A 17,094-nucleotide genomic window follows, 5' to 3' on the forward strand; every position below is an offset into this window, starting at 1 on the left:
GGTTAAAGAACTTTCAAACAAGACAGGTGGGAGGTAAAATAGGATGAGGTATAAAAATTATTGGTGAAGTGAACAATTATATCTGCAAGGTAGGATGACTATATAGGAAAATCAACAAATAAGTCTTTCTGAATTAAACTGCTTTAAAAAAGGATAATCACATTGATGAAAGTGTGGAGATTTCCTTTTTTTCCAATCAGACAGAGGCAAACAAACAATTATATTTCTGAGAATGCAGAAATAATTCAGTAGTATTAGAAAGGAATATCAACTGCTCCTACATAGACTGGGAGAAGATTACCTTTAGTGGAAGCAAAATTTTTAATATGTATTTATACCATAAGGCTATAAGGAACAGCGACAGAATTAGGCAATTCAGCCCATCAAGTTTACTGCACCATTCCACCATGCCTTTATTTCTTCTGCCAAAGTACATTACCACGTACTTCCCAACATTATATTTCAGTTGCTATTTCTTTGCTCATTCTCCTGATCTAAGTTCTCCTGCAGCCTCCTTACTTCCTCAACTCTACCTGCCCCTCCACCTATCTCTGTCTTATCCACAAACTTGGCCACAATGTCGTCAGTTCCATCATCCAAATCATTGACATATAATGTACAAAGAAATGGTTTCACCACAGACCCCTGTGGAACACTACTGGTCACTGGCAGCCAACCATCAAAGTCTCCCTTTATTCCCACTCTTTGCCTCCTGCCAATCAGCCAATGCTCTATCTATGCTAGTATTTTCCTTGTAATACAATGGGTTCTTAACTTGTTACGGAGCCGCATGTGTGGCTGGAAGATTCTGGAAATAATGGAGAAGCTAAGGTACTTTAAAAGGATATTCTTTTAGTTTACCTGAAATCACTAAGAAAAAACTGTTATATATGCATTTTAAGTTAACTTGAAATGTTATTTGTTCTTGATTATTAATAAAGACGGTGAAACATGATTAAAATAAATGACAAGTTGATAAAGGACAATGCTCGGCCCTCAACTTTTCCTTTTATTAGGGCTATCAGGGGGTCGGACCCCCTCAGTTCTTCTGTGCAAAGCTGTGGGAATCTAGGGTGCAGCAGGTAATGAGTGCTTCCCTCCACCTCTCAAAGAGAAGATGCAGGTGGGTGGTGATGGTGAATGGTGACTCTGTCAGCATGTTCCAGCACCATCAAGCTACTCCCCACAGTTTCTGTTGCGACAAAAGAGGGTTACAAAAGTACACATAGACTAAGATGTTAACTGTCCTGTGCTAACACAAGTGGGATCATCAGTTGATCTGCCACCTGTCTTTAGGAGAGAGAGAGAGATAAGTAAGACAATGGAGCAGCAATTGGAAATGTTAATGAGGAGACGAAAGAGTTTAACGGAAGGAGACACCGGTCTGAGTATTGTCAAGACCGGCTGCTTTGAACCCTGAACTGTTTGAAGTCTGATGGACAGGCGATACCCCAACAGGGGGGATAAAAAGGGACAGGTTCGCTAAGGCAACAGACACCACTCACGACACCACGAGGTAACGAGACCCTGGAAGCGGAGCTCCCCCACAAGTCGGGCAGAGTTTTGGAGGGCTGCTTGCGGGACCAGCCATAGACGCACAGGGTGGAAAGATACGGTCGGCGGGAACCTGGTGTGTGTTTCCGCCCTTGCCTGGGTGCCGGGTTCACCGCCGAGGAGCGATCGTATCTGGAACGGAGGGGTCACAGTCAGTGACCTCAGAAGACATTACAAAGGGCTCGCCCGAAAGCTGACTGCAAGGAATATCGAAGGTCTGTTTGGAATCCGATTTGAATATTCATTCATTCTCTCTCTCTCTCTCCAACGGCACAACAGCGATTGCTGCGAACTGAACTAAACTGAAGTCTGTCACTTGTGATTGATCATTTACCCCTAGACTGCGATAGAGCTTGATTGACCCTATTATCCTAGTTCTGTGTATATGTGTGTTTATTCATTGCTAACCTGTTGCATTTATATCCTTACTATTAGAGTACTGTGTTGCTTATTTCTTTAATAAAACTTTCTTAGTTCCAGTAATCCAGACTCCAACTGAGTGATCCATTTCTGCTGGTTTGGCAACCCAGTTACGGGGTACGTAACACTGTGAACAAAGGCTTTGACAGAGTTACTCAGGAAAGGCTGCATTTCTCATTACATTTTGACTATCCATTCATCAGACCTTTCTAATGGCTGTGGCTTCTCACTTGCTTTGATTAGTGAATTCCAAGACATACAGGAATCCCATTCACACTCATTCAAAGTTCAAGGCTCCTGTTAACTGTGCATTCATATCAAATTGAAATTGGCATTCAGCCTTTATAAGAGATTGCTCGCATGTTGCCTTCTATGCTGCAGGTCAGAGGACTTGGGGCTGTCTCCCGATGTTTTATACTGTGCATTCAATTTAAGAGCACAAGAGGTTAAAATCTACCACAATATTTCTCACAGCCTTGAAATGAAATTTGAGCTCTCTTTAATTCAGTTTTACGGGTGGTGCACTAGCATATCGATTAGCATGATGATTTACAGCTCCAGTGATTGGAAGATTGGATTCAATTCCCACTGTTGTCTGTTAGAATTTTGTATGTTCTGCCTGTGACCGAGTGGGTTTCTTCAGGTGCTCCGGTTTATTCCCACATTCTAAAGACGTACAGGTAGTGAGTTGGGGGCATGCGATGTTGATGCCAGAAGCATGTGACACTTGCAGGCTGCTCCAAGCACGTCCTTGCATTGTTGGTCGTTAATGGAGATTACACATTTCACTTTATATTTTGATGTATCGATACACATGTAACAAATAGAGCTAACCTCACCTTTAAATCTTTGATTCATCTTTGATTCATCATTATACACAATCAGAAAAGCAGAAGAATTAGCAAAGTGGCCCAAAACACTTTCTCAAGTTCAGTCAAATGGATGAAGATCAAAAAGTGATGCCAATTTTGTCATCAGGATGAACATTACCTTATGCCTTGTAACAGGGTAGAGAAAGATGTAATTATTAAACAGAGCTGATGAAAGCAAATCCTTTTGCCTGGATTCATGTTATTTCCTGCTTGTCACATGACAGGATATTCTGGGCCATATCAGTACTTATCAGCTCCGTCTCTGCTAGGAGGAGCACTTTTAATCTGCAGTTTCCATTATCACTACCTTTTTTCTGGAGAGTAAAAACATTTAAAAAACATTATTGCAAAAAATTATGAAATTATGTGGTCTGGAATTCTGTTTGCTGCTTTTACTTGCTTTATGCAATCTGTGAGATGTGCAGGTATGCTATTTTGTTGACTTTTAAAAAATCTTGTGGTGCATCTTATACATTTGTTTGAAACACTTGACTGCCTTGTAGATTGAAAAAGCATGGTATCAGCATCAGTCCAAAGTCTTCACCATGTATTTCATATCAAAATTCTTATTAATTTTTTAGTTGAATAAGAGTTTACTCAATTGTGTTGCATTGAATGGTCTCTTGTGCTGTAAACTTCTATTATTTCTCTCTGTGTAATATTGTTCTGCCTACTTCAGCAGAAGGATTAATTGTTAGTGAGTCTTGCTGTGTCCATGTGAACATCTTCGACTCTCAGCACTCCCTATGTATTATGATTTAACAGAGCCAAATAATATTTATTCAGTGGATGTTGTTTTTCTCAGCTACATACTGTAATGTTTAACATTAGGTATTTATATGGACTAGATTCAAATTGAATTGAGTATGTGAAGCAGGATATCTGACTTCACGTAACATAACTGAAATATACTTTTATGCAACATTGAGGAAAACATAAGGTTACAGTTAATTAATAATGATAAAAATATCTTATGCCTTGCTTTTCCAACTTGGTGGCATGGCACAATATATATGGCAATGCATAGGGTGCAACCCTACCTAGGCCTATTTTGGTCTGAGCAGGAAACTCAAACACGAACTGGAATACGGTGAGGAGGGATGGGTAAACAAACCTTCGAATATATGAGAGGAAGTACTGTATAACCATTCATTTTGCTTTTGTCTTTAGATTCCAACGTTTTTCTAATATATAATGAGAATCACCGAAGGTGTGTGGATGCAAAAAGTGAACAAGCTGTGGAAATAAATGTTTGTGATGCCACTGAAAAGTCACAGCAGTTTCGGTGGGTTACTGGTCAGAGGCTCATGAACATCAAGTACACACTATGCCTTGGAGTTCCCAGAAAAACGAACTGGGTGCCGATAACTCTGTATCAATGCAATGACAGCAGCAATCTGCAGAGCTGGGTATGCCAGAATGACACCCTGCTGAGCATCAAGGGTGTTGATCTCTACTTCAATTATGGGAACAAAAATGCAAAAAATATAATGCTGTACAAAGGATCGGGATTATGGAGCAGGTGGAGAGATTATGACACCAACCATGATCTTTGCTCAAAGCAGTTTGAAGGTATGTTTAATTAATTAATTTCAGCAATTAAATACTGACTACACAATGTATCCTTTTTAATGTGCAAATGTAATATTCATCGAATAGCAATGGTAGTGGCTATACAACCCTCAGTTTTGCTCTGCCAATTAAGTCATGGTTAATCGTTTACCTCAGGTCCACATCACCATTCAATACTTCTATTCTTACAATTCAAAACCCACAGATCTTGACTGGAATCATGTTCAATGGCTGGGTACACAGCCATTGGAGAAACCTAAAGATTTGTTTTTAGTTTTCAGTCTAATTGATGTTTATAATATTAGGTAATTTTCAACCAAATGATCTCCTTCCTAAATCTTTGCAACCTGATCTTTGTTAAAACTCTTGGTCGCTTCATCAATTTCAGCTTGGATTCAAATTATGCTGAGAAGCATTACAGATTATTGTGGGGGGTTAACTGTTTCTCTGGGAAACATGGGTCATGATGTACATGAGAATTTGAAGAACATATTTGATGGTGGAACATACATGATCTAAGTATACAAACTGGATACTATTTCTGGACTTGCACTTCTCTAAGCTAAATGACTAATCATATTCCCACTTAGTTTTGCATTTATCAGCGAACTTGCAATTCAAGTCAAGTCAAATCAAGTTTATTGTCATTTCCACCATAAGCTGCTGGTACAGTACACAGTAAAAACGAAACAATGTTCCTCCAGGTTTCATTTCCTCCGTACACTCGTATTAATGACATGTCTAGTGAATGGCTGGGGCACCAGCTACGATCTCCACAGTGCCAGCCTTCTAACCTAAGAGTGACACAATTATCCCTACTCTTTGGTTTCCACCTGCTGACCATCCATCAATCCATGCTTAAGTATAGCAGCCCCAAAGTGTACCTCTGCTGTGGGACATTTTTAAAAGCCTTCTGAAAATCCAAATCTCTCCTTGACTAAATAATTGAGTGTGTGCCTTTACGCTTCTGTACTTCCTTCCTGTCGGTAGCAATGAGGAGAGATCACGTCCTTGGTGATGGGGGTCCTTAATGATGGATGCATAAATTCAACGATTCTGCTCAATCACATTATTACTTTCTTGATAATTACATCCTTTATTGTATATCCCAGTATTTATCAAACTACTTTAGATAGCTACATTGTTGAAAGAATAAAAGAGAGCTGAGCAGGAGGGAAGCTTTAGAATGATCTTGAGTAGATTAAATAGGTTGGCATTGCATTGTGGGCTGAATGGCCTGTATAGTGCTGTACTGTTCTGTGCTTTATGTTCTATGTACTGATGCCAATCTAACAAATCAGGAATTTATTTTTTCTCTCTTTTTCATTTAAGAAGTGGATCATATGCACTCAGACCTTTTACCCCAGAACTGGGAGATAAAGTTCATGGATATAAAATTATATTTAAGAAGGAATAGATTAAGGAAGGTATTTAAGAGGAACTTGAGAGGCAACACTAAAATGGCTTGTTTCCTAGTTAACTCCACAATGTATGAGAAATCTATTTCATAAGTGTTCCAGGAATTCAAGTTCCGTGCTGTTGGTATTAATTTGGTCTGCCCTGCGTATGTGTAGATTGAAGACTTCCATAATTAATCCATTGCCCTGTAACAAGTACCTTAATGACAATGTCATATGCAATTGTAAAAATTATTGTAAATTGTCCTGTGATTAGGTTAGGGTTAGTCGTTCTTGTGGGGTTGCTGTGGCAATGTGACTCGAAGGACCCAAAGGACCTACTCCTTGCTGTATGGCTAAAAAAGTACATTATTTTTGGGTCTAGGTTCCAGCATTTGCAATCTCTAGTGTCTCCATTAATACTGATTACTGCATTTCTAACTTTGGCATCTCATATGGAAAGTTTGGAAAGGTCATTCTTGTACTTGCTGAAAGTCAGAGGTGATAACAAGAACGGGGAAGATCCTGACGTGTTTGAACATGGTGAATGGGAAGAGGATGTTTCTTTTTGTTGTAGAATATAAAATGAGTTTTAAAATAAGATTAGGCCATTTAGCAGAGGAGTAAGGCAAAATGTTATTTTTCTCCCTCAGATGGTCTTGAGTTTTTGAAAGTCTCCTCCTCAAAGGGTGGTAGAAGCAGAGTCTTTAATATCCTCAAAGCAGATGTAGATTGGTACTTAAAAACAAGGGTTAATGGCAGTGAGTAGTGTGCGAAGTTGAAATTAAAATGCAATCAGTGACAAACATATTAACTGGCCGAGAAGTCTTGAATGGTCAAGAAGCCCAATCCTGCTTTTAATTTGTATATTTGTATGCACTATGTTACATCATAATGCTCGTGAGTACTTGCACCACTTCAAAAGGGAATGCCACATCAAATCAACAATTTCCACAAAGGGAGTCCCGCATCAAATTAACAATTTCCAAAAATTGTTATACAGGCAACAATTGACTAATGGCTGTGTTACATAGAAATGGACAAAAGTAGCACATATTACTGCTCACACCTGATCTGTCATTATTGGCTGATCTTTAACCTCAGCGCAGTTTCCTGGACTACCTGACATCTGTTGACTCCCTTAATACCCAAACATTCAATGAGCCTCATAATTGAAGTTTTTGCTCTTGCTCAACCTTAAGCTATGGTGATCCACAATTTGATTTTAATACCAAAAGAAACCCAGTGTGCTAGGTTCCTGTATCCATTGCCACCTTAGCTGGAACTGTTAAGCCTGCAGGGTGATATCAAAGAATAAGATAACAACATTGAGTGAACAGCACACAGAGGAGGTGGAGAAACACAATGGGTCGGGTAGTATCTATGGAGGGAAATGGACAGCTGACATTTGAGGTTGGATCCCTTTATCAGGACTGGAATGAAAAAGGGACAAGGGCCTGTAATAGGGTGGGTGAAGGAGTGAAGCAAAAGCTGGCTGGCGATAGGTGGATCTAGCTAAGTGACGTGACAGACAGGTGATAGACAGGTGGGGAGGGCTGAAGTGTGAATGAATTGAGAAGCCAAGAGGTGTTAGCTGAAAGTTAGCAACACAAGCTGAAGAACATGAAATCTGGTAGAAGAGACAGTGTACCATGGTGTAAATGAGGGAAACTGGTGGGAGGAATGTGTGGGTGATAGGCAGATCAAGAGAGTGGTGAAGGGGAAATAGAGGGGATGATGGGGCTGGTGGGATGAGGACAATATAAAGCACAGAAAGGAGTGGTTACTATAAATTGGAGAAATTGATGCTTATGCTGTCAGGTTGGAGATTACCAAGGCAGAATTTGAAGTGTTGCTCCTCTATTCTGTGTGTATTATGAACTTGGCAGTAGATGAGGCCGTAGACAGTGGAATTGAAATAGGTGTCCACAAGCTACAGCAAATGGAGCTAAGGAGCTTGGTAAAACAATCCTCCAATTTGCATTGGGCCCCACTGATGTTCCTCCTATTGGCTTCTCCTAACAGATTCCATCTTCTTCAGCTCTTTGTTACCTCTATCGATCACCTCAGCTCCTCACTTCATTCCTGCTTTCCCCTTTGCCCCACCTGTCTATCACATCACTCCCTTACCTGAATCCACCTATCATCTGCCAACTCTTGCTCAATCCCTCCCCCCCAACTTTTTTAAACTGGCTATCTCCCCTCTTCCTTTCCACTCCTGATAAAAGATCTCAACCCAAAGCATCGACTGTCCATTTCCTTCCTTAAACGTTGCCTGACCTGCTGAGATTCTCCAGCATTTTGTGTGTTGCTCCAGATTTCTAGCATCTGCAGCCTTTAGTATCTCAATATAAAATATCCAATCATAGCCAGTATTGTAGTCAAACTGAGAAATAATTTATAAAATGCATTTTTGATTGCTTACTAGTTTAGTATGTTTTTAGTCCAACAAGGAAATAAATATTGTAGCAAATGAAGAGAGAGAAGTAACTGATGTGATGGCAGGTGGCAGGTCAATCATTAGAAGTCAACAGTCCCAATGTGGTTAGATTCAACTTAAAGCAGAGCAGGAAAATGGTGTACTGGTCTGGCAAAAGGAAAAGCCCTAGTATGATAATTAATGACTTACACGCTCAATCTCAGTAGAAAATCTTCACTTGATTCTGGTTAAGCTAACATGAGTGTATCAAATAATAGAACAATGCAGATAAACAGAATCAAACAAAAAACAAGAGAATATTGGAAGAGATTAGTCAAATGGTAACATTAGTACATAACAAACAGTAAAGATAACTTGTGGATAATTCAAAAGATAATAAAAGCTTTTAAAAGAATAAAACAACTAAAAAATGCCATTGCTGTACTGTATATCCAAAGCAATTAAATAAAAAAGTCAAGGAAGAGGTAATGAAATAGCTGTCTTCAGCCCTTTTACCTGCCTTTAGCATTCACGTTGTGCCATGATTATAGAGAATATACAATATTACATGCTCATTCCAGGAAGAACTGGAGAATAAACAAAAAATAAAATACTGCAGATGCTGTAAATTTAAAATAAAACAAATGGTGGATGTACTTCAGTCAGGCAGAGACTGAAGTACAGAAACAAATTTTAAAATCTAATATCTAAAAGTGCTGAATGCATGTATGACAATAAAATTATACCAACTCTGTCAAGTAACTGTTAATATTTAGGGTTAAAACTTCATCAACCTAAAGTATTCAATGCTTTTCTCTCTCTGCCGATGCTGCCTGACTTTTTGAATATTTCAAAATACGAGATAATAAAGCCCAGAAAGAATTAGCCAAAGTAAATCATATTTGGCAAATGTCATGCTCTTTAAAGAAATATTCATAAATTTTATATGCATTTTGCATTTATTGGGCTGGGTGTGGTTGGGATTGGAATACATTCCAAACTTTGGTTTTGGTAGATTAAGGAGACCTAATTTTACTGGGGATGTCCAATGATGGAGTCCTGACTTGTTGAGAATCCTAATTGTTTGATCCTAAGGCAGATAAAATATGATCTGAGACCCAATAATTCCAATTGGAATTGTAGATCTGCAGATATGAAGTTTCACTTAAAAAGGAAGTCCAGTTTAATGGTTTATTTTATTTCTATATATTTAATGTGTTTTCTTTGAATATGTTTATATTTTTAATTATTTACCCAATTTTCTGTTGTTCTTAAATAGTTCTGTATGTCACAGACACTGAAAATTTGTAAAATGACTTCCTCTGTTGCCATCCAGGCAGTGCCAATGGAGTCTAGGATGCCTTGAGTAGCATGATAGGTCCTTCTCATCTGGACACAGCATAGAACGACCATGGAGTTGTTTCCTAGTCTTAACACTTCAGTTCTAACAGACCTTGTTTCCCTTTCAGATTTGTTTACAATACTAGGTAATTCCAATGGACAGCCCTGTGTATTTCCTTTTAAGTATAACAAGAAGTGGTATACAGAGTGTACACTTGATGGCAGAAACGATGGACTCCATTGGTGTGCAACCACATCAGACTATGCAGATCGCAAGTGGGGGCTTTGTCCTTCAAAATGTAAGTTTGTCAAACAATTATATACTGTTCTATAATTACATAAATTTATACATGTCTATTGAAACACTGCAGTTAAAATTGAATAACAAGTCTATATTTTGTGCCTTATTTTTGTATTTTTGCTGTTTACCTTTCCTGTCCACATTATTAATGCGTCCAGGATTTCTCTGGAAAGGGCTCAGGAGTACTTGAAGAATCTAGAAGTTACATTTATTGTTGAAGTTTGTAAATAATTTCTGATGCAATTTTGTTTTTCTTTATATAATACCCAGTTTGATCTCTGTCTTTATTCCAGTCTCTTCACCGATATTTCAGGATGTGATTATTTGCTTTGATAATGGACATTGAGGGATATGTACAGTATTTGCCTGGACATCAGCATAGCATTTTACTCTTCTTTGAAATACTGCCCTGGGATTTTGTATATCCGTTGTGAGAGCAGGCAGGACTTTTATTACACATCTTATTCAAGGCAAACACACTTTATCGTGTCATATGCCACAGTAAAATTTATCAAAGTATGCGTATGTTGCCATATACTAGCATGAGATTAATTTTCTTACAGGAAAATAAAATTTGTGAAAAACTATAAATAAATAAGGAATGACAAACAACCGATCTGCAAAGGAGGACAAAAGTGCTAATAAAAAATAATACTGAGAACATAAGTTGTAAAGAGCCCTTGAAAGTGAGTCTGTAGGTTGTAGAATCAGGTCAGAGTTATAGTGAGTGAAATTAGTCACAGAAGTTCAGCAGCCTGACTGTTGTAGGATAATAACTGTTCTTGAGCCTGGTGGTGTGGGACCTAAGGCTTCTGTACCTCCTGCTTGATGGTAGCAAGGAGAGAGTATGGCCCGGATGGTAGTGGTCTTTGATGATGGATGCTGATTGCTTATGGTAGTGCCCTATGTAAATGTGCTCAATGGTGAAAAAGGCTTTGCTTGTACTGGGCTGTATCCTTCACTTTCTGTAATCTTTTTCATTCCTGGGCATAAGTGTTTCCACACCAGGTCATGATGGAATCAGTACAAGCAGTATTGACCAATACTCACCTTTGTACATCTATAGAAGGAACTGCGTTCAGTTCTAAGTTGTGTTATAGGAACAAATTCCCAGGTGGATGAGGAAAGGATTCAAGGATATATGCATTTATTCCTGGGAACCCTTGCCACATGTTTGCTCAAAGTAGAGAAAGAGCATTTGGGATTGTGTTGAAAACGTTTAAATATGACATTTATGAGACTGGAATAATACCAGAAGAGATGAAAAAGTCAGTAAACACAAGATACTCTGCAGATGCTGGGGTCAAAGCAACACTCACAACACGCTGGAGGAACTCAGCCGGTCGGGCACCATCCGTGGAAATGATTAGTCAACGTTTTGGGCGGGAACCCTTCGTCAGGACTGAAGGGGGAAGGGGCAGAGGTCCTATAAAGAAGGTGGGGGGAGGATGGGAAGGAGAAGGCTGGTAGGTTCCAGGTGAAAAACCAGTAAGGGGAAAGATAAAGGGGTGGGGGAGGGGAGGCAGGGAAGTGATAGGCAGGAAAGGTGAAGAAAGAATAGGGGAAAACACAATGGGTAGTAGAAGGAGGCGGAACCATGAGGGAGGTGATAGGCAGCTGGGGGAGGGGGCAGAGTGACATAGGGATAGGGGAAGCGAGGGGGAGGGAATTACCGGAAGTAGGAGAATTCTATGTTTATACCAAGGGGCTGGAGACTACCTAGACGGTATATGAGGTGTTGCTCCTCCAACCTGAGTTTAGCCTCATCATGGCAATAGAGGAGGCCATGTATGGACATATCTGAATGGGAATGGGAAGCAGAGTTGAAGTGGGTGGCAACCGGGAGATCCTGTCTGTTGTGGCAGGCGGAGTGGAGGTGCTTGACGAAGCGGACCTCCAATCTGTGTCGGGTTTCACTGATGTAGAGGAGGCTGCACCGGATGCAATAGATGACCCCAACAGACTCACAAGTGAAGTGTTGCCTCACCTGGAAGGACTGTTTGGGGCCCTGAATGGTGGCAAGAGAGGAGGTGTAGGGACAGGTGTAGCACTTACTTTATCACTCTTCCTAAGAAACTTGGAGCAATAGAATGTGAATTACATGGGACCATAAGTTTAATGAGTCATATCACCAAGATACTTCTAAGAACTTTGATGACAAGAGCTAAAAGTAAGATACAAGCTGAAACAGGCAAAGAACAATGTGGTTTTGTGAAAGACAAAGGTACAAGAAACACAATATTGATGTTAAGGATACTATCAGAACGAGCTATTCAAGTGCAAAGAGATTCGTTTGTTTTATTGACTACACGAAAGCATTTGATAAAGTGAAGCACAGTAATTTATTTGAAATATTACAGAAAACTCTAGATCTAGATTTGAAAGACCTCCGCATAATCAGAAATCTGTACTGGGAACAAACTGCCGCTGTAAGAATAGATGGAGAAGTGAGTCAGTTTACGAAAATCAAGAGAGGCGTTAGACAAGGGTGTGTTTCCTCCCCTGATTTATTTAATGTCTACAATGAAACAATATTACAAAAAATAAGAGACATCTTGGGAATCAAAGTTGGCGGTGAAAACATCAGTAATTTCAGATATGCAGATGACACTGTGTTAATTGCAAGTACGGAGGAAGAACTCTAAAACTTAATTGATATAATTGTTGAAGAAAGTGCGAAAATGGGTCTGTCTATCAATTGCAAAAAAGGCAGAATGTATGGTGATATCCAAAAAAAAGGAGAATACTATCTGTAGGCTGAGAATAAACGGAGAAAACATAAAACAAGTACAGAACTTTTGCTACTTAGGAAGCTGAGTGACATCAGATGGCAGGTATGACTTGGACATCAAAAGAAGAATAGGGATGGCAAAAGACACCTTTATGAGAATGAAGAGTATACTGACCAATACTAAACTAGGCATGACAACCCACCTCAGAGTACTGAAATGTTATCTTTATCCAGTTATGTCATATGGCTCAGAATGTTGGACAATATCTAGTAACATGAGGAAACGAATTGTAGCAACAGAGATGTGGTTTTTGAGGAGGTTGCAAAGAATATCATGGACAAAACAAATATATAATGAGGATGTCATGAACAGAGCAAACACAAAAAGAGAAATAATGTATGAGATCATGAAAAGGCAATGTAACTTCATTGGACATGTGATTAGGAAAGAGGAGTTAGAATGCACAGTAATTATGGGAAAGATTGAAGGGAAGAAAGCAAGAGGAAGACAAAGACAAATGATGATGGAGACAGCAGCCAGAGAACTGGATTGATCCACTTGACCCGAAACAGGAGTGTGTGGGCCGTGGCAGTCAAAGCTCAAACTGGGCATGGCACCTGATGATGATGATGATGATGATGATGATGATTGAAAACCCAGAATCTATGGACTGGGAGCAGAGAGAAGGTCAGCATAAACAGTGTAAGGGTTGCACCACCTCACAAACTACCCATTTCATAGCCTCAGATACCTCCCCTGTGGTGAACAATTAGCCTCACTAGACACCACAGATCCTGAAAAACCAGACTGGAAACAAGGCATTTTTGATCCTGAGCTACAGGCTGAAAAGAGAAAGGCACTATCAGTGCAATATGAAGTATAAGTGTGGAAAGGACAAATAATAGGGGTCATTGTGGAATTAGTGATGTGCAATGTCCTGAAATGTACTGCAGAACTGTCTGATCTGGTATTGATATATAGAAAATTTTGGTAGCTGTTATGTCTGGCAATCCAACCATTGACCGTAATCAACAAGCTGGATAACTTCTATCGGAATAAAATAATATTGGTTGATATTAATAATGATTCCATGTATCTCAGCAATGCAAATGAAACTTGCACTAATATAGTAAGAAAATCTTTGATATTGAGTCAATATTATCAGGAACTGGAGAGGTTCTTCTTCCTTATGAAGACTAGAGGAACAAATTAAGATCCTAAGTTGCTTCGTTTTGACAGGCTTGCCTATCATAGCGGTGCAAATGAGACGACTCCTTATGCTCCTTAGACAGTGAGTATGAAAAGCTAAATGGAAGACCATCATCAAGAAGTGAAGGGAGGTTGTTTTTGCAAAAGCTTGTATAGTTACTGCTTACAAACAAGAAAAAACTTGCAGATTTTGGAAAACCAAGCAACACACAAACAATGCTGGAGGAACTTAGCAGACCAGGCAACATCTATCGAATCTATTGAAAAGAGTACATTTGATGGTTCAGGCCGAGACCCTTAATCAGGACTGGAGAATAAAAGATGATGAGTCAGTATAAGAAGTTGTGGGGGAGGGGAGGAAGAAACACAAGGTGATAGGTGAAACCATGGAGGGGGCAGGGGTTAAATAAACAGCTGGGAAGTTGATTGGTGAAAGATCTGATAGGAGAGGACAGAAGGCCATGGAAGAAAGGAAAGGGGGAGGAACACCAGAGGGAGGTGATGGGCAGGTAAGGAGATAAGGTGAGAGAGGGAAATGGGAATGGGGAATGGTGAAGGAGAAGGGGGTATGATGGGAAGTTCAAGAAATCAATGTTCATGCTATCAGGATGGAGGCTACCTAGATGGAATATAAGATATTGCTCCTCAAACCTAAGTGTGGCCTTATTGCGACAGTAGAAGAGACCATGGATGGACATATCGGAATAGGAACAGAACTGGGAAGTGGAATTAAAATAGGTGGCCACTGGGAGATCCTGCTTTTTCAGGCAAATGGAGCATAGGTTTTTGGTGAAGCAGACTCCCAATCTATGTCGGGTCTCACCGACATACTGGAGGCCACACCGGGAGCATGGGATACAGTAGATGACCTCAATGTGCTCACAGGTGAAGTGTTGCCTCACCTGGAAGGATTGTTTGGGGCCCTGTATGATAGTGAGTGAGGAGGTGTAAGGGCAGGTGTAGCACTTGTTCAGCTTGCAAGGATAAGTGCCAGGAGGGAGATCAGTGGGGAGGGACAAATGGACAAGGGAGTCATGTAGGGAGCGATCCCTGCAGGAAAAAAAAAAGTGAGGGGCAAGGAAAGATGTGCTTTGTGGTGGGATCCCATTGGAGATGGCAGAAGTTATGGAGAATTATGTGTTGGATGCGGAGGCTGGAGGGGTGGTAGGTGAGGACAAGAGGAACCCTATCTGTGGTGGAGTGGCAAGAGGATGGGGTGAGGGCAGACTGCGCGAAATGGAAGAGACAAGCAGAAACAATAGGTCTACCTGGACAGGCATGTTTGTGGATCTTGGGTAGGAGGTAGAAACAGGAAGTGTGGGGTGAGGGATCTGTGAGGTTGGTGGCATTGGATGGGAGATCCCCTGAGTCAATAAGGTCAGTGATGGTGTGGGAGACAATGGCCTGGTGCTCATTAGTGGGGTCCTGTTTGAGGGGTAAGTAAGAGGAGGTGTCTGACAGTTGTCGCCGGGCCTCGGCAAAGTAGAGATCAGTCTGCCAGACTACAACAACAACAACCCCCCCCCCCCCCCCTCCATCTGTTGGTTTGATGGCGAGGTTGTGATGGGTGTGGAGAGAGTGGAAAGCAGTGTGTTTGAAAGGAGTGAGATTGGAATTGGAGTGAGGAGTGGTGAAGTCGAGACCGTTGACGTCCCATCATATGTAGCATACCTCAGTGAGACAGGGATACGGCTGTCCCTACACGTGAAGTCAGTTGCAGCGGACTGTGTGGACGAGATCTACAGTGAGATCCAATGGCCAAGAAGGTGATTCTGCTGTGCTACATGGAGAGCGAAGGGCATGATGAGGCACAAAAGTAATCATGGTCATCTACTGCAACCAGTGAAGACCCCATTTGTGACGTCTACTCGTCCCACTAGGCCCTGACTTTCGAGGAGCTGTCCCAGTGCAATAGATTTTCCACTTTAAAAACTCTCCCGCACAGGTTCCCCGTCATCATCAGATACAACGGACAACCACCAGTAGTATTCGTAGTGTTATCATCTGTTCTGTATTTCATTTAAATATACATTGTTACTCAGTTTGTCTTTTCTATACCCTTTTAACTACTTCCATCAAGCTCTGGCCAATAGTGACAGCCATTTAATTGGGCCAAAGTATACGAAGTGTCCGAGTTAACCAGAATCCAGTGAAACTAAATGCCTAACTAAACAAGTCCCTTTTGCCTGCAGACTGTCTGCGTCCTTCCATTCTCTGCACACTCATAAGTCTAAAAACCTCCTATGACTCTATCGTGTTTATGTCCACCAGCAACCTGGCAGGGCATTTCAGGCAGTTATTCCATAGCTGCACCATGAGTAAAATGACTAAATAAAATAAATAAAATGACTAGAAGGCCTTTGTCCACTCAAAAAATCCTATGGTCTTATGATACTGCTCCAGTTTACTTCAGCTTATCTAAAAAAAAGTTCAGTTGTTATTTCCTGTTTTCTTATTTTGATGATGATGGATTCAATAAATGCAATACAAAGTAAAAATATGGCACCTTATCACATCTAATTCACCAGGCAGTGTCAGACTTCACTTACAACATCTTTCACTGGCATATCAGATATTACCTAAGAATGTCTTTAGATGTTGCCCAAGATTTCATCGTACTCCTGGCTAAGTACTGTGGCAATGAGTCAGCATGAGGGAATTGCTGACATCCAAAATGTAGCCATGTTCCGATTATGTGTGAAATGAAGGTTGAGAAAATTTTCCCATGTCATCAGCAAATTTGAAAGATTGTTGGGGCTACCGCCTTGGTTTCCTTTTGTGATTATTCATGAGATTATGCCATGGCTCATAATCAGCTCCTTCTCGTATTGCACTTAGATAAATGCATTATACCTGCCCGCAAGTGATTCTAATTCTAAATAAAGTCATAGAGAACTACACTACTGAAACAGGCCTTTCAGCCCATCTAGTCCACACTAAACTGGTTACTTTGCCAAAGTTATGAGGGGTATAGATAGTACTATTAGAAGCCAGCTTATGTTTACATTATCTATCTCCCTCATCATTTTGTATACGTCTATCAAATCTCCCTTTGTTCTCCTATGCTTCAGTCGAAACAGTCGTAATCTATTCAGCCTTTCCTTACAGTTCAGGTCCTCAAGACCTGGCAGCATTCTTGTAAATTTTCTCTGTACTCTTTCAATCTTATTGATATCTTACCTGCAGGTACGTGACCAGAATTCCCAAAATTTGGCCTCACCCATGTCTCACACAACTTCAGCATAACATCACAACTGCTATAGGGAATGAGAAGCCT

The 17,094-nt window shown here is 40.4% G+C and overlaps 1 protein-coding gene across 1 annotated transcript in view; it reads left to right on the top strand.

Annotated features, from left to right (window-relative positions):
* The first annotated feature begins 3,124 nt into the window (after window positions 1-3,124).
* Window positions 3,125-17,094, top strand: part of mrc1a (mannose receptor, C type 1a) — a 165,080-nt gene continuing 151,110 nt past the window's right edge. The window contains exons 1-3 of the mRNA XM_072253795.1: window positions 3,125-3,271; window positions 4,017-4,418; window positions 9,704-9,874. Of these exons, the coding sequence (XP_072109896.1) occupies window positions 3,211-3,271; window positions 4,017-4,418; window positions 9,704-9,874 (634 nt within the window). The 5' untranslated portion in view covers window positions 3,125-3,210. The remainder of the gene's footprint in view (window positions 3,272-4,016; window positions 4,419-9,703; window positions 9,875-17,094) is intronic.

Source organism: Mobula birostris, chromosome 3 (assembly GCF_030028105.1).
Source record: "Mobula birostris isolate sMobBir1 chromosome 3, sMobBir1.hap1, whole genome shotgun sequence".
Taxonomy (NCBI): Eukaryota; Metazoa; Chordata; class Chondrichthyes; order Myliobatiformes; family Myliobatidae; genus Mobula; species Mobula birostris.